The sequence below is a fragment of the Neoarius graeffei genome, chromosome 18 (assembly GCF_027579695.1).
Source record: "Neoarius graeffei isolate fNeoGra1 chromosome 18, fNeoGra1.pri, whole genome shotgun sequence".
NCBI classification, from domain to species: domain Eukaryota; kingdom Metazoa; phylum Chordata; class Actinopteri; order Siluriformes; family Ariidae; genus Neoarius; species Neoarius graeffei.
In genome coordinates this window covers 35,151,640-35,168,254 of record NC_083586.1, presented here as the reverse complement: position 1 = coordinate 35,168,254, position 16,615 = coordinate 35,151,640, and the positions used below count along the sequence as shown (strand labels likewise).

Here is a 16,615-nt window from a genome sequence, read left to right as displayed (position 1 = left end):
AGAGTGTACTGTGGAGATTACAGGCCAGATAATGATGTGCCTAGAAATCATCGGCTACTGAAAGAACAAAAGAAAGAAAGAAAAGTTACGGATAGTTTTGCTGTAATAAGTCTGACTTAAAGGAGAACTGAAGGCAAAATTTATTAATCATCAAAATTCTACTTCTCATTTTATTAAATATAGGAATGCATTTTGATAGCTATTTTGTCACTGCTTAGAAGAAGAAACCTTTGTCACATGCACATTTCAAGCACAGTGAGATTCATCCTCTGCATTTAACCCATCTGACGCACTGAACACACACCCACCCAGAGCAGTGGGCAGCCACACTACAGCGCCCGGGGAGCAGTCAGGGGTTAAGTACCTTGCTCAAGGGCACTTCAGCCCAAGGCCGCCCCACGTTAACCTAACTGCACGTCTTTAGACTGTGGGGGAAACCCACGCAGACACGGGGAGAAAACATGCAAACTCCACACAGAAAGGCCCCCGCCGGCTGCTGGGCTTGAACCCAGAACCTTCTTGCTATGAGGCGACAGTGCTAACCACTACACCACCGTGCTATAGCTAGTTATGAGTGCTTGAAATATACTATGCGATACATCAGTCCATATGTCAAAGCAATGGCTGTAAACGAGATTCGTTGACACCCGTACGAGACGTCCGTAGGACAGCGGAAGTCAACGTGACCAACATCTGCCAACGTTGTCAAAAGACGCACGCGCCCTCCTTTGAATGCTGATGCAATCGAGCCGGAAGTTTTGTTTGTTTTGATAGCAAAGTTCGAAAAAAGTAGGCAGTAATAGTCATTTAAGAAATCCGCTAAAGCGGGGGTTTTCAAAACTGTGGAAGAGTCAGCCCCCCCCCAAAGAGAGCAAATAAACAACAGCACCCCCCCACACACACAATTTTTGTTGTTGCTATACTTAATGTTCCATTCGTATTTTAAAAAATGGTTGTTGTACACTTTTTTCTTTTACACATTTTAAACATCTGTGCTTTTTGAAAACATCTTTTTTTACACATTTTAAACATCTGTGCTTTTTTTTAAAAAAAAAAAAACCATCTCGTTTTACACATTTTAAACATCTCATAGCATCGTTAGCTAGCACCTCTTGGCAGACAGCACACTGTGGCAGTAGAGCATCTTCAGATCCAGTCCATGAAAATCCAAACTTTAAATAATCGTGGTCATACTTCCTTCTTTTTTTGCTTGGCCCAGACTCTGTCTCCTCACTCACTGTAGCTTTAGGTACTAAAAATCGATCCATTTTGTCTCTGGCAAAGGCTAGCTGAAGTTCGCTAAATGTCTGCAATAGTAACTTATTCTGGTTTATTTTTCCTCACGTTGCGCCCCCCCGAAGAACTCTGGCGCCCCCTAGGGGAGGCGTGCCCCACACTTTGAAAAGCCCTGTGCTAAATTATTCCAAGTTCCTCCGAACGTTTGGTATTCCTGTTACCCCAAAAGCTTTTGCCATTGTAACGGACGCCATTCCCTCTGGTATCCTAACCCTTCTAATGCCCCTTTTCCACCAAAGCAGTTCCAGGGCTGGTTCGGGGCCAGTGCTTAGTTTGGAACCGGGTTTTCTGTTTCCACTGACAAAGAACTGGCTCTGGGGCCAGAAAAACCGGTTCCAGGCTAGCACCAACTCTCTGCTGGGCCAGAGGAAAGAACCGCTTACGTCAGTGGGGGGGTCGGAGTTGTTAAGACCAACAACAACAGCAAGACCGCGAAAAATCGCCATTTTTAAGCGACGAGAAGCAGCAGCTGTACAAACACGAAGTCATCCATTATTATTATTGTTGTTGCTGCTGCTTCTTCCGTGTTGTTTTTGCTTCGATATTCGCGCCAAGGTTTATGCAAACATAGCGACGTAACTGACGTATACAGCGACGTAACTGACGTGGCTCCCCTTAGCACCGCGAGCTATGGAAAAGCAAACTGGTTCTCAGCTGGCTCGCAAGTTGAACGAGTTGTGAACCAGCACTGGCCCCGAACCAGGCCTGGAACTGATTTGGTGGAAAAGGAGTATTAGAGGGGCTGAAAAACTGGTTTGTTTACCATCTCTGGACCCCATATTGACCTCAGTGGGTCACGTATGCTTCTCGGTCACATCCAAGAACAATAATCGCAATACTCGTGCATGATTCCAGACAGACATCACCACTATCCCATCTGTGGTTCAGTGCTGGACTGGTCTTGTTGGTGACCTGAACTGGAGCAGTGTGTGGAACCTCCCATACAGATACTTCCTTACAAACAAAGTAAGGGAGGTGTATTTCAAACTGATTCATTAGATACTATCCTGCCAAGCATTATACGCTTAAGTTGAAGAGAGACATTTGTGTGGACTGTTCATTGTGTGAGACGGAAACAATAATGCACCTGTTCTGGCAACCTCCCTTTACCATCACATTCTGGACAGAAATAACCCGGTATGTTACAGCCGAGCTTGACTGATTTTTCTCTGCGTTGGAAATACACTATATTGCCAAAAGTATTTGCTCACCCATCCAAATTATCGGAATCAGGTGTTCCAATCACTTCCATGGCCACAGGTGTATAAAATCAAGCACCTCAGCATGCAGACTGTTTTTACAGTTTGGAGCTGGCCCCTTCCTCTTCCAACATGACTGCGCACCAGTGCACAAAGCAAGGTCCATAAAGACATGGATGACAGAGTCTGGTGTGGATGAACTTGACTGGCCTGCACAGAGTCCTGACCTCAACCCGATAGAACACCTTTGGGATGAATTAGAGCGGAGACTGAGAGCCAGGCCTTCTCGTCCAACATCAGTGTGTGACCTCACAAATGCGCTTCTGGAAGAATGGTCAAAAATTCCCATAAACACACTCCTAAACCTCGTGGACAGCCTTCCCAGAAGAGTTGAAGCTGTTCTAGCTGCAAAGGGTGGACCGATGTCATATTGAACCCTATGGATTAGGAATGGGATGTCACTTAAGCTCATATGCGAGTCAAGGCAGGTGAGCAAATACTTTTGGCAATATAGTGCATGTACTGCTTGGTTTCCATAACAACAAGCAAAATGTTATTTGTAATAAATTTGTTAATCAAGTACCATATTTGCAAATATGGTCATTCAAAACCTTTCATTAACAGCACTTGAAAAGGAAACTGAAGAGGATATCAAAGTCATCTCTGACTCGAAAAACAAGAACGCTGTGAAAACTTTTCAATTGTGCTCATCTTATGGTGATGATACACGGGGCAACTTTTTGGGCAATGTTGCTGGCAACGGGCAACTAGATGAGACACAGGGCAACTTTTCAGGGCAACTAACAATGGGCAACAACAGTTAGCAACGGCAGTTTACAGTTAGCTTAAAAAAAAAAAAAAGTCTTAATTTTTGCTGTGACCATTTAATCAAGCTGTCTGTTGTTTTTTAGAGCTTTGGTGAGGTAAATTCCTCCATATAGAATATTAAAATAACAACTTACCGGCGTAAAAACAGATGAGGAGTCTCTCCATCTCTTCACTCCACTGACACTGAGCGGCCGCCATATTTGTTTGAAATTTCTGATCCGAACCTCACCGGAGGTCACATGACTCAATACTCGCGTTCTGATTGGCTTATCTCAAAAAGTTGCCAGAGATTATCAAAACCAGAAAGAAACAATGTTGCCCAATCTCAATAGAAAAGAGTCAAAACGCAATTGCCCAGCAACATTGCTCGGCAACGTTGCCAAAAAAGTTGCCCCGTGTATCATCACCATTATGTTTTCATTTGAAAACTCCCCCAGCTCTTGGTTTGTTGTTTATATTAAAACTATTTGTATTTTGTAGCCGTTTTCAACAGAGGTGGACAGTCACGAAGTACATTTACTTGAGTACTGTACTTAAGTACACTTTGAGTATCTGTACTTTGAGTATTATTTTTGTTGGAAACTTGTGACTTTAACTTGACTACATTTGAAAGGCAAATATTGCACTTTTCCCTCCACTCAGGGCACGAATTTCACAAGGGCCACGGCCCTCGTGCCCTCTCAATTTGGCCTTGTGCCCTTGGGGGGGAAAAAATAAAAATAAAAAAATACCTGCCGTAAGGCCACAGTGGCCTTGATGCCCTGCGGTTTTGTAGTCTGCCTCGTGACTGCCAATAGGCTTTAACATCACCTGCGTCTATTGAGAAAAAAATACATCTTTTGATGACATTCTGGATTCTTATTGGGCAACTCATCAGTGGTGGATCGGACTCGAGCCTGGCATGAACCGCTTCGACGTGCTATAATGACACCAATCTATCACCAGCCAACCAGGAGACTTATGGTGATGATACACGGGGCAACTTTTTGGGCAATGTTGCCGAGCAATGTTGCTGGGCAATTGCGTTTTGACTCTTTTCTATTGAGATTGGGCAACATTGTTTCTTTCTGAATGGTTTTGATAATCTCTGGCAACTTTTTGAGATAAGCCAATCAGAACGCGAGTATCGAGTCATGTGACCTCCGGTGAGGTTCAGATCAGAAATTTCAAACAAATATGGCGGCCGCTCAGTGTCACAAACGCATCCCCCGCCCACTTGTGTCCGCGTCTGAGATATTGAATTTTCATAGAAGGAGGGAAGAAGTTGACTGAGGTAAGACTGTGTGATAAATTAACGAACGAATAAGATCAGAATTTCAACATACAGGACTCAAGTTTGTTAGCCTGGGCCCGCCCATCCTAAGTGTGATGCAACACGAGGGCCTGTTGCGAGCTTAGTCTGACAAGGCAAGCTATCTACAGCTCTTCCAAGCTCCTGAAAAATCGGGAGCCAATCAACTTTGAGCATCTCCAACGGCCCTGGGTAGAGGCGTGTTTAAGGCAGTGACGTAGTAGAATTGCGACCGGAAGCCATAGATTGTTTACAGAATCTATGCCGGAAGCGCTTCATTCACTAGAAACATTACGAACATGGAGCAGCGGCAAGCCTTTGACACAGCGGTAGATGCTGTATTGAAAGCATTCAACAGGAAGTTCTCATTGAAAACGGAGCAAAGAGCAGCCCTGGAGGTATTTATTGAAAGGAAGGACGTTTTCGCCTTGCTCCTGACCGGCTCCTCCTCCTTCTTCCTGTTACTCAAGCAGTTTCCGTCGCGTCACATACGTCAGAGGAAAGAGTGATGTGATTGGTTTAAGCTTCGTCACAGCCTTTTCTGGCTTCGACCAGTAGCAAACTGAGGCATTTCAGGGAGGCGGGTCAACCACGCCTTTGGGAAACAGTTGGGCTTAATATCTATGCCAGACCAATGCTCGCAGAGCTTTGAAGTTGCGTGAGCCAGACTACAAGTTTGTTACCGTTAAATAAGCATTGCTTGTACAGTAACGTTATGTCGTTAAAACGCTGACCCACTTTTAACATGCCGAGTACCGACTGTAGCCAGGAACAAATGCTAATTAGCTTGCTGTCAAGTTTTTCCTTTGTCGAGCTTAAAGCGTAAGGTCATGGATGTTACTACTAGTTGTTCCTGCCGTAATGATACGTGATGTGCTGTTGTCTGTTCATAGCCACTTTTTTAATCTATGCAGTTAGCATTGTTTTGTTACTAGTACTGCATGTTTCTTTTTGCTGTTTAACCGAAATGTAACTGCTGCCATCTTGACGAGATCACCATCGCATTCTCATTACAACATTTACTTTTATTCATTTTCATATACATTCTAATATATGCTCCATTTACAGTCAAACATTTTGATGAACCTCAATTTTGATGAATCAAAAATCTGCGTAGTAGTCCAGTCTGAAGATGCTCTTGCACATTCGGTGTCAATGGAACAAAAATTATGGGAGGATATAGGTTTAATAAGTTTTACAGGTTTTGAAGTGAGTGATGGATTGATAAGTTTAGATCTGTTCAATATTTTCTGATCTTCAGACATAAGTGTAGGAGATGGTTCTTTACCTGCTTGACGGTTTCGACTGAGACTCCAATCTTCCTCAGAAGAGTCATTAGTCCTTAAATTAAATTCATTATAGACGTGAACTTAAAATCATTGTTTTATTTTATGGCCTTGGTGCCCTGGCTTTTGGCCTTCGTGCCCTCAAAAAATTGACAGCACAAAAGGCCAAGTGGCCTTGCCCCTAAAATGACGAAATTCCAGGCCTGCCTCCACTACATTTCTATCAAGGTCCTCGTTACCACAAAGCAGCTTTGAAAATGGTTTCTTTTATAAAACATGATTGTTTTTTTTCCCAGGTGACGCTGAGACAGCCGATCAGTAATCACTAGGGTCACGTCACGTCCATAGACTGAATAAAATCAAATTCAATTTCTCAGCAGCGTTATTTGAACACGATCAGTTGATGGCAGAATGGAAGCAGGCGGTTCTTCTGGGGAATGCACACACGCACCCACGGCCATACCGAGAACCCATGTTTCAGTTTTCAGAAAGGATTAAAGATTCGTTTCGTTTTAAATGTTTGTTTTGTTTGCCTAAAACGAACCACATCACGGCCTACAAAAACTCACCGTCCATATTGAGGGGATATAAACGTTTTATTCCAAGAGAAAGCTTGCAATGAAGTTGTCTGTGCTTTTAGAGCTAGCGATAACGTTGCAATAGCTATGCAGTCTGGTTCGTCAAATGACTTTCTATGGATTTTCCCGCCAAGTTGCCGTCGCCTTGTCCACAGCTAACATAGCTAGTTAACTTGGACACTGTTAGTTAGCACGTAGAAACGGAGTTACGCTAACATGAATAACGTTAACTTTAGCATAATCTTGCCAAATAAACAATGTAGAAATCTCTCTTTTCTAGTAACATTAGCTACCCAAGATGATTTTGAGTTTGAAGAGAGTTTGTTAGCATGTCAGGCGGAGCTTCAGCTCTACAAGCTAGTCAGAAAACCCAGTCGGTTGCTTCAGAGGCATTTGGTATTGTGAGCGTTGTGGCAATAATACAACAATGCGTTGACAGAAAATGTACTTTGAATACCTAAGTATTTTTAAAAGCAAGTAACTGAAGTAAACTTTCACTTGTATCGGAGTAACATTTAACCAGTGGGATCTGTACTTTGACTCCAGTAATAAACTTGGGTACTTTGTTCACCTCTGGTTTTCAATAAAGATTTAAAAAAAAATAAATAAAAAAATTTCGCAGTCGTCATTTAAACTCGTTTTTGTGCAATATTTCATTTGGAAAACAGTTTTCAAAATGGCAGCACCGACACGTCACGTTTCAAAGTCTCGCACAAGTCTTGTGAAGATCACGCAGATAAGCGATGCCTGCTGTGGACCAAACGAACTACATTCAACATGGCTAAAACCGAATAGGCCGATAAGTCGCATCTCCCATAACCCGGTACGGAACAGAACGGGACGGAACAGTACCATCACATATTTTAACGTAGTGTGTCACATTTTCGGACATTCGCCTTCCGGGTTTTTATATGCAGTTCCGTCCCCTGTATAACTAGCGTCCCGTCCCGCAAAACGTCACAAAAACGGTATATTTACATAATGTACAATCTTACCCTTTTTGATCCAATTTCACAGAGACGTCTGTCACTTCCACCATTTTATTAATCCCTACTTACATTAGTCAATCCCACCTTTATAGATGAACCCGTCCCATCACATATGATAAAGTTAGAAGAAAAACAAAATATATTGTTTGTCAAAACATTACTATTTATTCATCCATTTTACAATTTCTTGCCTCTACCTTTTCATTTGCACCAACTGGCGTTATACACATTTCAAAGTTCTTATCGTTTTTGATCTGTGCTCCGTTTTATGACCCACAATCAGTCTGAAACCACATTTTACATTCGTTGCATAATATTTAAAATCACAATTAGTTGCTGTAGTGGTTGGCACTGTCGCCTCACAGCAAGAAGATCCTGGGTTCGAGCCCAGTGGCCGGCGAGGGCCTTTCTGCGTGGAGTTTGCAGGTTCTCCCCGTGGGTTTCCTCCACAGTCCAATGGCGTGCAGGTTAGGCTAATTGGTGGCTCTAAATTGACCGTAGATGCGAGTGTGAATGGTTTTGTGTCTATGTGTTAGCCCTGTGATGACTTGGCGACTTGTCCAGGGTGTACCCCGCCTCTCGCCCTCAATCATAAGCCAGTATCTCACTGGGCTGCGGCAGCTTGCGAATGTCATTCGCGAGAGAGTTTCAAAAGTGTCTTAAAACATTCGCAGGGCTTCTCAATTTCCTCACAAAGTGTCGCTCCTTCGTCGCTGAAATTCTGAACGTGTTCAAAAAAAATTTGCGCAACAAAGTTTCTCTCAAAATAGCTGCAAATGTGTCGCAAAGCCATCACGAACCCTTCTCAAGTCAGTTTCTGTGAGACAGAAAGTGCGAGTGCATCTCACTGGGCCGCGACAGCCTGCGACTAGTTGGAGACACAACAATTGCAATAAAATACGTGAACGTCAATTCAGTCGGCTTCCAAGTGAAAATTGTCACTAATTTGCATATTTTATCACAATTGTTGTGTCTCCAACTAGTCGCAGGCTGTCGCAGCCCAGTGAGATACCGGCTTTGGTCAACTGGGATTGGCTCCAGCTCGCCTGTGACCCTGTAGAACAGGATAACCGGCTACAAATAATGGCTGGATGGTTGCGAAAACGTCAAGTCAAGTTTATTTGTATAGCTCTTTTAACAATAAAACATTGTCGCAAAGCAGCTTTACAGAATTTGAACGACTTAGAATATGAGCTAATTCTATCCCTAATGAGCACGCCTGTGGCGACGGTGGCAAGGAAAAACTCCCTCAGACGACATGAAGAAACCTCGAGAGGAACCAGACTCAAAAGGGAACCCATCTCCATCCAGGCAGCAGACAACATGACTATAACATTAACAGTCCTAACATAAAAGGTCAGCTTCATTGATGCTATAAAGCCCCCACCGACGGAAACCCGAGTGCAAAACCATTCACGACAATGCCAGTCCCAAAGCCGGGCCAAGTCAAAACGCCAGTCCCAAAGCCGGGCCAAGTCAAAACGCCAGTCCCAAAGCCGGGCCAAGTCAAAACGCCAGTCCCAAAGCCGGGCCAAGTCAAAACGCCAGTCCCAAAGCCGGGCCAAGTCAAAACGCCAGTCCCAAAGCCGGCCAAGTCAAAACGCCAGTCCCAAAGCCACAAAAGCATCACTGTGTGAAAACATAATTGAGTAACACGTTAATTAAGAAATAAAGCAAGTTTAAAAATAACTTCAGTTCTCCTTTAATTCAACAGATGACCTGAGTGATGCCTGGTAACCCTGCTGCTGCTCTTTAATCATGGACGGGTGGACAGGGGACGTGATCTAGTCTTGTACATTGAGGGCACAAGATGGTGATATTTGTTCAGAAAAAAAAAACCCAAGCCTTGAGGATAAACTCGGGTGTTTCAGAAGCCAAACAAACCCGTCACCCTTGAGATGTTTGATAACTGCTGGCAGTATTAGTAGGTCACGCTCCCAGTACTGCATGAGCTCACGACCCCTTACCTAGTTCTACAGCCTGGTTATACTTCTCCAGGGCGGCCTGCAGCTCCTGTTTCTTCCACAGGCTCTCCCCTTCGAGCCAGAACCTCCGGGATTTACTTTCCGCCTCGAACCACTTGTCGAGCAGGCCGCTGAGAACCACGTTGGCCCGGAGGCCGCTCGTGCACCACGGCGATTTGATCGTGCACGACTTGCACTCGTCGGTCACGGCGTCCTCGAGGCAGCGTTTGCAGAACGTGTGGCCGCACACGAGCGTGGTGGGCTCGGAGAGCACGTGCTTACAGAGGCGGCACGAGAATAAGTCGGGCGCGCGCTCCGCCTCCTCGAGCTCGTCCGGATCGGAACAGGTGGCCGCGCTCGCGCTCGCCTGCAGCTCCTTCACGCGGATCGCGCGCGCGATCGCTTCCACTAACAGTCGCAGCTCGTCGGGTCGGAGTCGGTGCAGATCCGCGGCGATACAGTACGAGTCCAGAGCCTCGGCGATCCGGCCGGCACGGGCTAACGCGTCCGCTTTGCGCAGGCACAGCCCGCGGTCGGGCTGGTGGAGCTCGGACAGCTGAGACGAATAGATCTCAATAGCCAGCTCGTAATCCCCGGCCCGGCACGCTTCTTCTGCGACTTCCAGCATTTCCGGACACACGCCACTCGGCTCATGCACGAAATGCTCGGAAGAACTCTGGATCCCGGCGTCCATCGTCTTCAGCTCTTCTCTATCCGGAAATAAACAAACAGAGCAAAGCGCTCCCTTCACATGCTGCACGAGCGCCGGAAATGACCAGGCCGTGACGTCAAGGGTTAGTATGAGGTCATGACACAAAGCGCACGTGCTCACTTGCTTGCTCGCTCTCGAATCGCCTCTCTATCTCTGCGTGCGCGCGCGCGCTATGCTGAGCGACACTTGTGGAACCGTTAAAAAGTTAAACGAGAAATAATTTTTTTTTAAATAAAATAAAATAAAAAAGTCTCCAGCTCGACAGGACGGAATTAAAAGGCGGTAGAGCAAGAAAACGACTCTGTATGAACGCTGAAACATGAAACAGTCGCAGTCAGTCTCTCATCAGCGCCTCAGTTTTTATATAACACTCCGGTAAACCGCTCTCCGCATAATCCCCTCAGCTCCCTTCCGCGCCGGTATCCACTCCTTTTCCTCTCCGCCTGACCATTTTTAAACCCCGTCCGAACCGAGAAGTCCATTAAAACAACTCGTATTAGCTACATAACTGAAAACAACCGCAAACGGGCTTTCAGTCCAACCGGTCTGCTACATAACAATAAACACCTCGAGTTCATCCCGCCCACTACGCAACACGTGACCTCGACGGCCCCTTCTCATTGGTGCATTATGTAGCTCACTTATATAATGACAAACCCGGGTTGTGTAACCCTGAAGGAAGAGCTTACACAAAACTCCTGAACCCGACTCTTCACATTCCTCCATCAGTCACCTCAAAAAGTTGAGAGTAAAAGATAAAATAGTCATGGAAGGAAAATACTGAACTTCACTCACTTTGAAAAGCAACATTTTAAACAAACATCTGTTTAACTTAGAACGTGAAAGTAAGGTTAATCATATAAACTTAGGTTACACATTTTTCAGTTTTACTCAAATTAGGGTGGTGCAAAAATATATAAGTGCACCCCACAACAAAAACTACTACATCTAGTACTTTGTATGGCCTCTGTGAGTTTTAATACCAGCACCAAGTCTTCTAGGCATGGAATGAACATTTTGCAACAATAAATCTTTTTCCATTCTTCAACAATCACCTCTTTTGGATGCTGGATGGAGAGTGACGCTCAACTTGTCTCTTCAGAATTCCCCATAGGTGTTCGATTGGGTTCAGATCAGGAGACATACTCGGCCACTGAATCACTTTCACCCTGTTCTTCTTCAGAAATCCAACAGTGGCCTTAGATGCGTGTTTAGTCATGTTGGAAAAGGGCACGGAGTGATGGTAGCATCTTCTCTTTCAGTATAGAGCAATACATCTGTGAATTCATGATGCCATCAGTGAAATGCAGCTCCCCGACACCAGCAGCACTCATGCAGCCCCACATAAGGACACTGCCACCACCATGTTTCACTGTAGGCACCATGCAGTTTCCTTTGTATTCCTCACCTTTGCGACACCATTTTTCAGTTTTACTCAAATTAGGGTGGTGCAAAAATATGAATACACCCCACAACAAAAACTACTACCTCTAGTACTTTGTATGGCCTCCATGATTTTTAATGACGGCACCAAGTCTTCTAGGCATGGAATGAACAAGTTGGCGACATTTTGCAACATCAATCTTTTTCCATTCTTCAACAATGACCTCTTTTGGATGCTGGATGGAGAGTGACGCTCAACTTGTCTCTTCAGAATTCCCCATAGGTGTTCAATTGGGTTCAGATCAGGAGACATACTGGCCACTGAATCACTTTCACCCTGTTCTTCTTCAGAAATCCAACAGTGGCCTTAGATGCATGTTTAGGATCATTGTCATGTTGGAAAAGTGCACGACGACCAAGGGCACGGAGTGATGGTAGCATCTTCTCTTTCAGTATAGAGCAATACATCTGTGAATTCATGATGCCATCAATGAAATGCAGCTCCCCGACACCAGCAGCACTCATGCAGCCCCACATAAGGACACTGCCACCACCATGTTTCACTGGAGGCACCAGGCATTTTTCTTTGTATTCCTCACCTTTGCGACAGCATTTTTCAGTTTTACTCAAATTAGGGTGGTGCAAAAATATGAATACACCCCACAACAAAAACTACTACATCTAGTACTTTGTATGGCCTCCATGATTTTTAATGACAGCACCAAGTCTTCTAGGCATGGAATGAACAAGTTGGCGACATTTTGCAACATCAATCTTTTTCCATTCTTCAACAATGACCTCTTTTGGATGCTGGATGGAGAGTGACGCTCAACTTGTCTCTTCAGAATTCCCCATAGGTGTTCAATTGGGTTCAGATCAGGAGACATACTGGCCACTGAATCACTTTCACCCTGTTCTTCTTCAGAAATCCAACAGTGGCCTTAGATGCATGTTTAGGATCATTGTCATGTTGGAAAAGTGCACGACGACCAAGGGCACGGAGTGATGGTAGCATCTTCTCTTTCAGTATAGAGCAATACATCTGTGAATTCATGATGCCATCAATGAAATGCAGCTCCCCGACACCAGCAGCACTCATGCAGCCCCACATAAGGACACTGCCACCACCATGTTTCACTGGAGGCACCAGGCATTTTTCTTTGTATTCCTCACCTTTGCGACAGCATTTTTCAGTTTTACTCAAATTAGGGTGGTGCAAAAATATGAATACACCCCACAACAAAAACTACTACATCTAGTACTTTGTATGGCCTCCATGATTTTTAATGACAGCACCAAGTCTTCTAGGCATGGAATGAACAAGTTGGCGACATTTTGCAACATCAATCTTTTTCCATTCTTCAACAATGACCTCTTTTGGATGCTGGATGGAGAGTGACGCTCAACTTGTCTCTTCAGAATTCCCCATAGGTGTTCAATTGGGTTCAGATCAGGAGACATACTGGCCACTGAATCACTTTCACCCTGTTCTTCTTCAGAAATCCAACAGTGGCCTTAGATGCATGTTTAGGATCATTGTCATGTTGGAAAAGTGCACGACGACCAAGGGCACGGAGTGATGGTAGCATCTTCTCTTTCAGTATAGAGCAATACATCTGTGAATTCATGATGCCATCAATGAAATGCAGCTCCCCGACACCAGCAGCACTCATGCAGCCCCACATAAGGACACTGCCACCACCATGTTTCACTGGAGGCACCAGGCATTTTTCTTTGTATTCCTCACCTTTGCGACAGCATTTTTCAGTTTTACTCAAATTAGGGTGGTGCAAAAATATGAATACACCCCACAACAAAAACTACTACATCTAGTACTTTGTATGGCCTCCATGATTTTTAATGACAGCACCAAGTCTTCTAGGCATGGAATGAACAAGTTGGCGACATTTTGCAACATCAATCTTTTTCCATTCTTCAACAATGACCTCTTTTAGTGACTGGATGCTGGATGGAGAGTGATGCTCAACTTGTCTCTTCAGAATTCCCCATAGGTGTTCGATTGGGTTCAGATCAGGAGACATACTGGCCACTGAATCACTTTCACCCTGTTCTTCAGAAATCCAACAGTGGCCTTAGACGTGTGTTTAGTCATGTTGGAAAAGTACACGACGACCAAGGGCACGGAGTGATGGTAGCATCTTCTCTTTCAGTATAGAGCAGTACATCTGTGAATTCATGATGCCATCAATGAAATGCAGCTCCCCGACACCAGCAGCACTCATGCAGCCCCACATAAGGACACTGCCACCACCATGTTTCACTGGAGGCACCATGCATTTTTCTTTGTATTCCTCACCTTTGCAACACCATTTTTCAGTTTTACTCAAATTAGCATGGTGCAAAAAATATATATGAGTACACCCCACACCAAAAACTACTACATCTAGTACTTTGTATGACCTCTATGATTTTTAATGACAGCATCAAGTCTTCTAGGCATGGAATGAACAAGTTGGCGACATTTTGCAACATCAATCTTTTTCCATTCTTCAACAATGACCTCTTTTAGTGACTGGATGCTGGATGGAGAGTGATGCTCAACTTGTCTCTTCAGAATTCACCATAGGTGTTCAATTGGGTTCAGATCAAGAGACATACTGGCCACTGAATCACTTTCACCCTGTTCTTCAGAAATCCAACAGTGGCCTTAGATGCGTGTTTAGGATCATTGTCATGTTGGAAAAGTGCACGACGACCAAGGGCATGGAGTGATGGTAGCATCTTCTCTTTCAGTATAGAGCAGTACATCTGTGAATTCATGATGCCATCAATGAAATGCAGCTCCCCGACACCAGCAGCACTCATGCAGCCCCACATAAGGACACTGCCACCACCATGTTTCACTGGAGGCACCATGCAGTTTTCTTTGTATTCCTCGCCTTTGCGACACCATTTTTCAGTTTTACTCAAATTAGGGTGGTGCAAAAATATGAATACACCCCACAACAAAAACTACTACATCTAGTACTTTGTATGGCCTCTATGATTTTTAATGACAGCACCAAGTCTTCTAGGCATGGAATGAACAAGTTGGCGACATTTTGCAACATCAATCTTTTTCCATTCTTCAACAATGACCTCTTTTAGTGACTGGATGCTGGATGGAGAGTGACGCTCAACTTGTCTCTTCAGAATTCCCCATAGGTGTTCGATTGGGTTCAGATCAGGAGACATACTCGGCCACTGAATCACTTTCACCCTGTTCTTCAGAAATCCAACAGTGGCCTTAGACGTGTGTTTAGTCATGTTGGAAAAGTACACGACGACCAAGGGCACGGCGTGATGGTAGCATCTTCTCTTTCAGTATAGAGCAATACATCTGTGAATTCATGATGCCATCAATGAAATGCAGCTCCCCGACACAAGCAGCACTCATGCAGCCCCACATAAGGGCACTGCCACCACCATGTTTCACTGTAGGCACCATGCATTTTTCTTTGTATTCCTCACCTTTGTGACGCCATACAGTTTTGAAGCCATCAGTTCCAAAAACATTCATCTTGGTCTCATCACTCCAGAGTATAGAGTCCCAGTAGTCTTCATCTTTGTCAGCGTGGGCCCTGGCAAACTCTAGGTGGGCTTTTTTGTGCCTGGGCTTTAGGAGAGGCTTCTTTCATAGGCTAATACAGGGAATGGGGGTAGAAGAACATTTTCATGTGCAGCATGCATATGCAACTCGGCGTGACCTATGGTATTTCAAAAAAAGCAAGTATTAAACGGTTTGTCGTGGAATGACACCTTTAATATTATGATGTTCTGCTGAGGGCAGCACTGTCACCTCATAGCAAGAAGGTTTTGGGTTCGAGCCCAGTGGCCGGCGAGGGCCTTTCTGTGTGGAGTTTGCATGTTCTCCCCGTGTCCGCGTGGGTTTCCTCCGGGTGCTCCGGTTTCCCCCACAGTCCAAAGACATGCAGGTTAGGCTAATTGGTGGCTCTAAATTGACCGTAGGTGTGAATGGTTGTCTGTGTCTATGTGTCAGCCCTGTGATGACCTGGTGACTTGTCCAGGGTGTACCCCGCCTCTCGCCCATAGTCAGCTGGGATCGGCTCCAGCTTGCCTGCGACCCTGTAGAACAGGATAAAGCGGCTACAGATAATGGATGGATGTTCTGCTGAGAAGCACAAACAACCCACAACAGTATCCAACAAGTGTTGCCAGGCAAAACAAACCTTGCCCAGTAGCACTTATGATGAATATGAATGAAGATATTGTGAAAATAATAAGTGCCCTATAAGTACATATACTGTTTATATTGTTTGAGTGTTTAGTCTATGTCTAGTTCTTATCTAGAGTGTTTATACTGTTTATATTGTTTGTTTTTTCAATTATTCTATTTTTATTTATTGGATTGCCTGTTTGCACCGTGGGTCAGAGAGGACTGAAATTTCATCTGTGCTGTATGTTGAGCATGTATAGTATATTTGACAATAAAGTTGACTTGACTACATATGGCTACTGCTTAAAAACAAACTTGTTTTCTGATACCATGTCCATACAGTAAATATAGTATACATATTTACTCTATGAGGCAGTAGCCACAAAAAATGAAGCGTAATCCAAAAATGCACAATTTAATTTAAAAAACAACACACACACACACACACAGGTAAAATATACCAAGTGTCTGTACTTTATATTATTCTACTCTTACCTCTTAGTTTTTGAAACTGAAACCTCCGAACCGAGGCTGACATACACACACTGTCACCATGACCCAAACTCTTATTTCCTGGAAAAGGCCAAGCGCTAGAGCTCAGTGGTCTCAATACTCTTTTCAACAACTTCCCGTAACAACTTGGAAGCGCATCACATCTCCATCACACATGGGACCACTGGCCGAAGAAGGCGAGGGAAGGGAGTATATTTTAAAATAGGAACACACTTTCCCTCTGTAATAAGCATAAACATGTCTGAAAAGTGATTTCTTTAGTCTAGTCCATTTATCTTGAATGGCGAACCGAATTGGATACACTCAATGGCCATTTTAATCGGAACACATGTATGCGCAGAGCGTGATTGTTACACTCTTACATTCTTACAGCACGATGACGTAGTGGCTAGCGCCTCT

General features: G+C 44.4%; 1 protein-coding gene across 1 annotated transcript in view; it reads right to left on the bottom strand.

Moving 5' to 3' along the window:
• lonrf2 (LON peptidase N-terminal domain and ring finger 2) overlaps window positions 1–10,716 on the bottom strand; it is a 70,954-nt gene extending 60,238 nt beyond the window's left edge. Inside the window, exon 1 of the mRNA XM_060898738.1 lies at window positions 9,435–10,716. Coding sequence (XP_060754721.1) covers window positions 9,435–10,125 — 691 coding nt within the window. The 5' untranslated portion in view covers window positions 10,126–10,716. The remainder of the gene's footprint in view (window positions 1–9,434) is intronic.
• Between the last annotated feature and the right edge of the window lie 5,899 nt (window positions 10,717–16,615).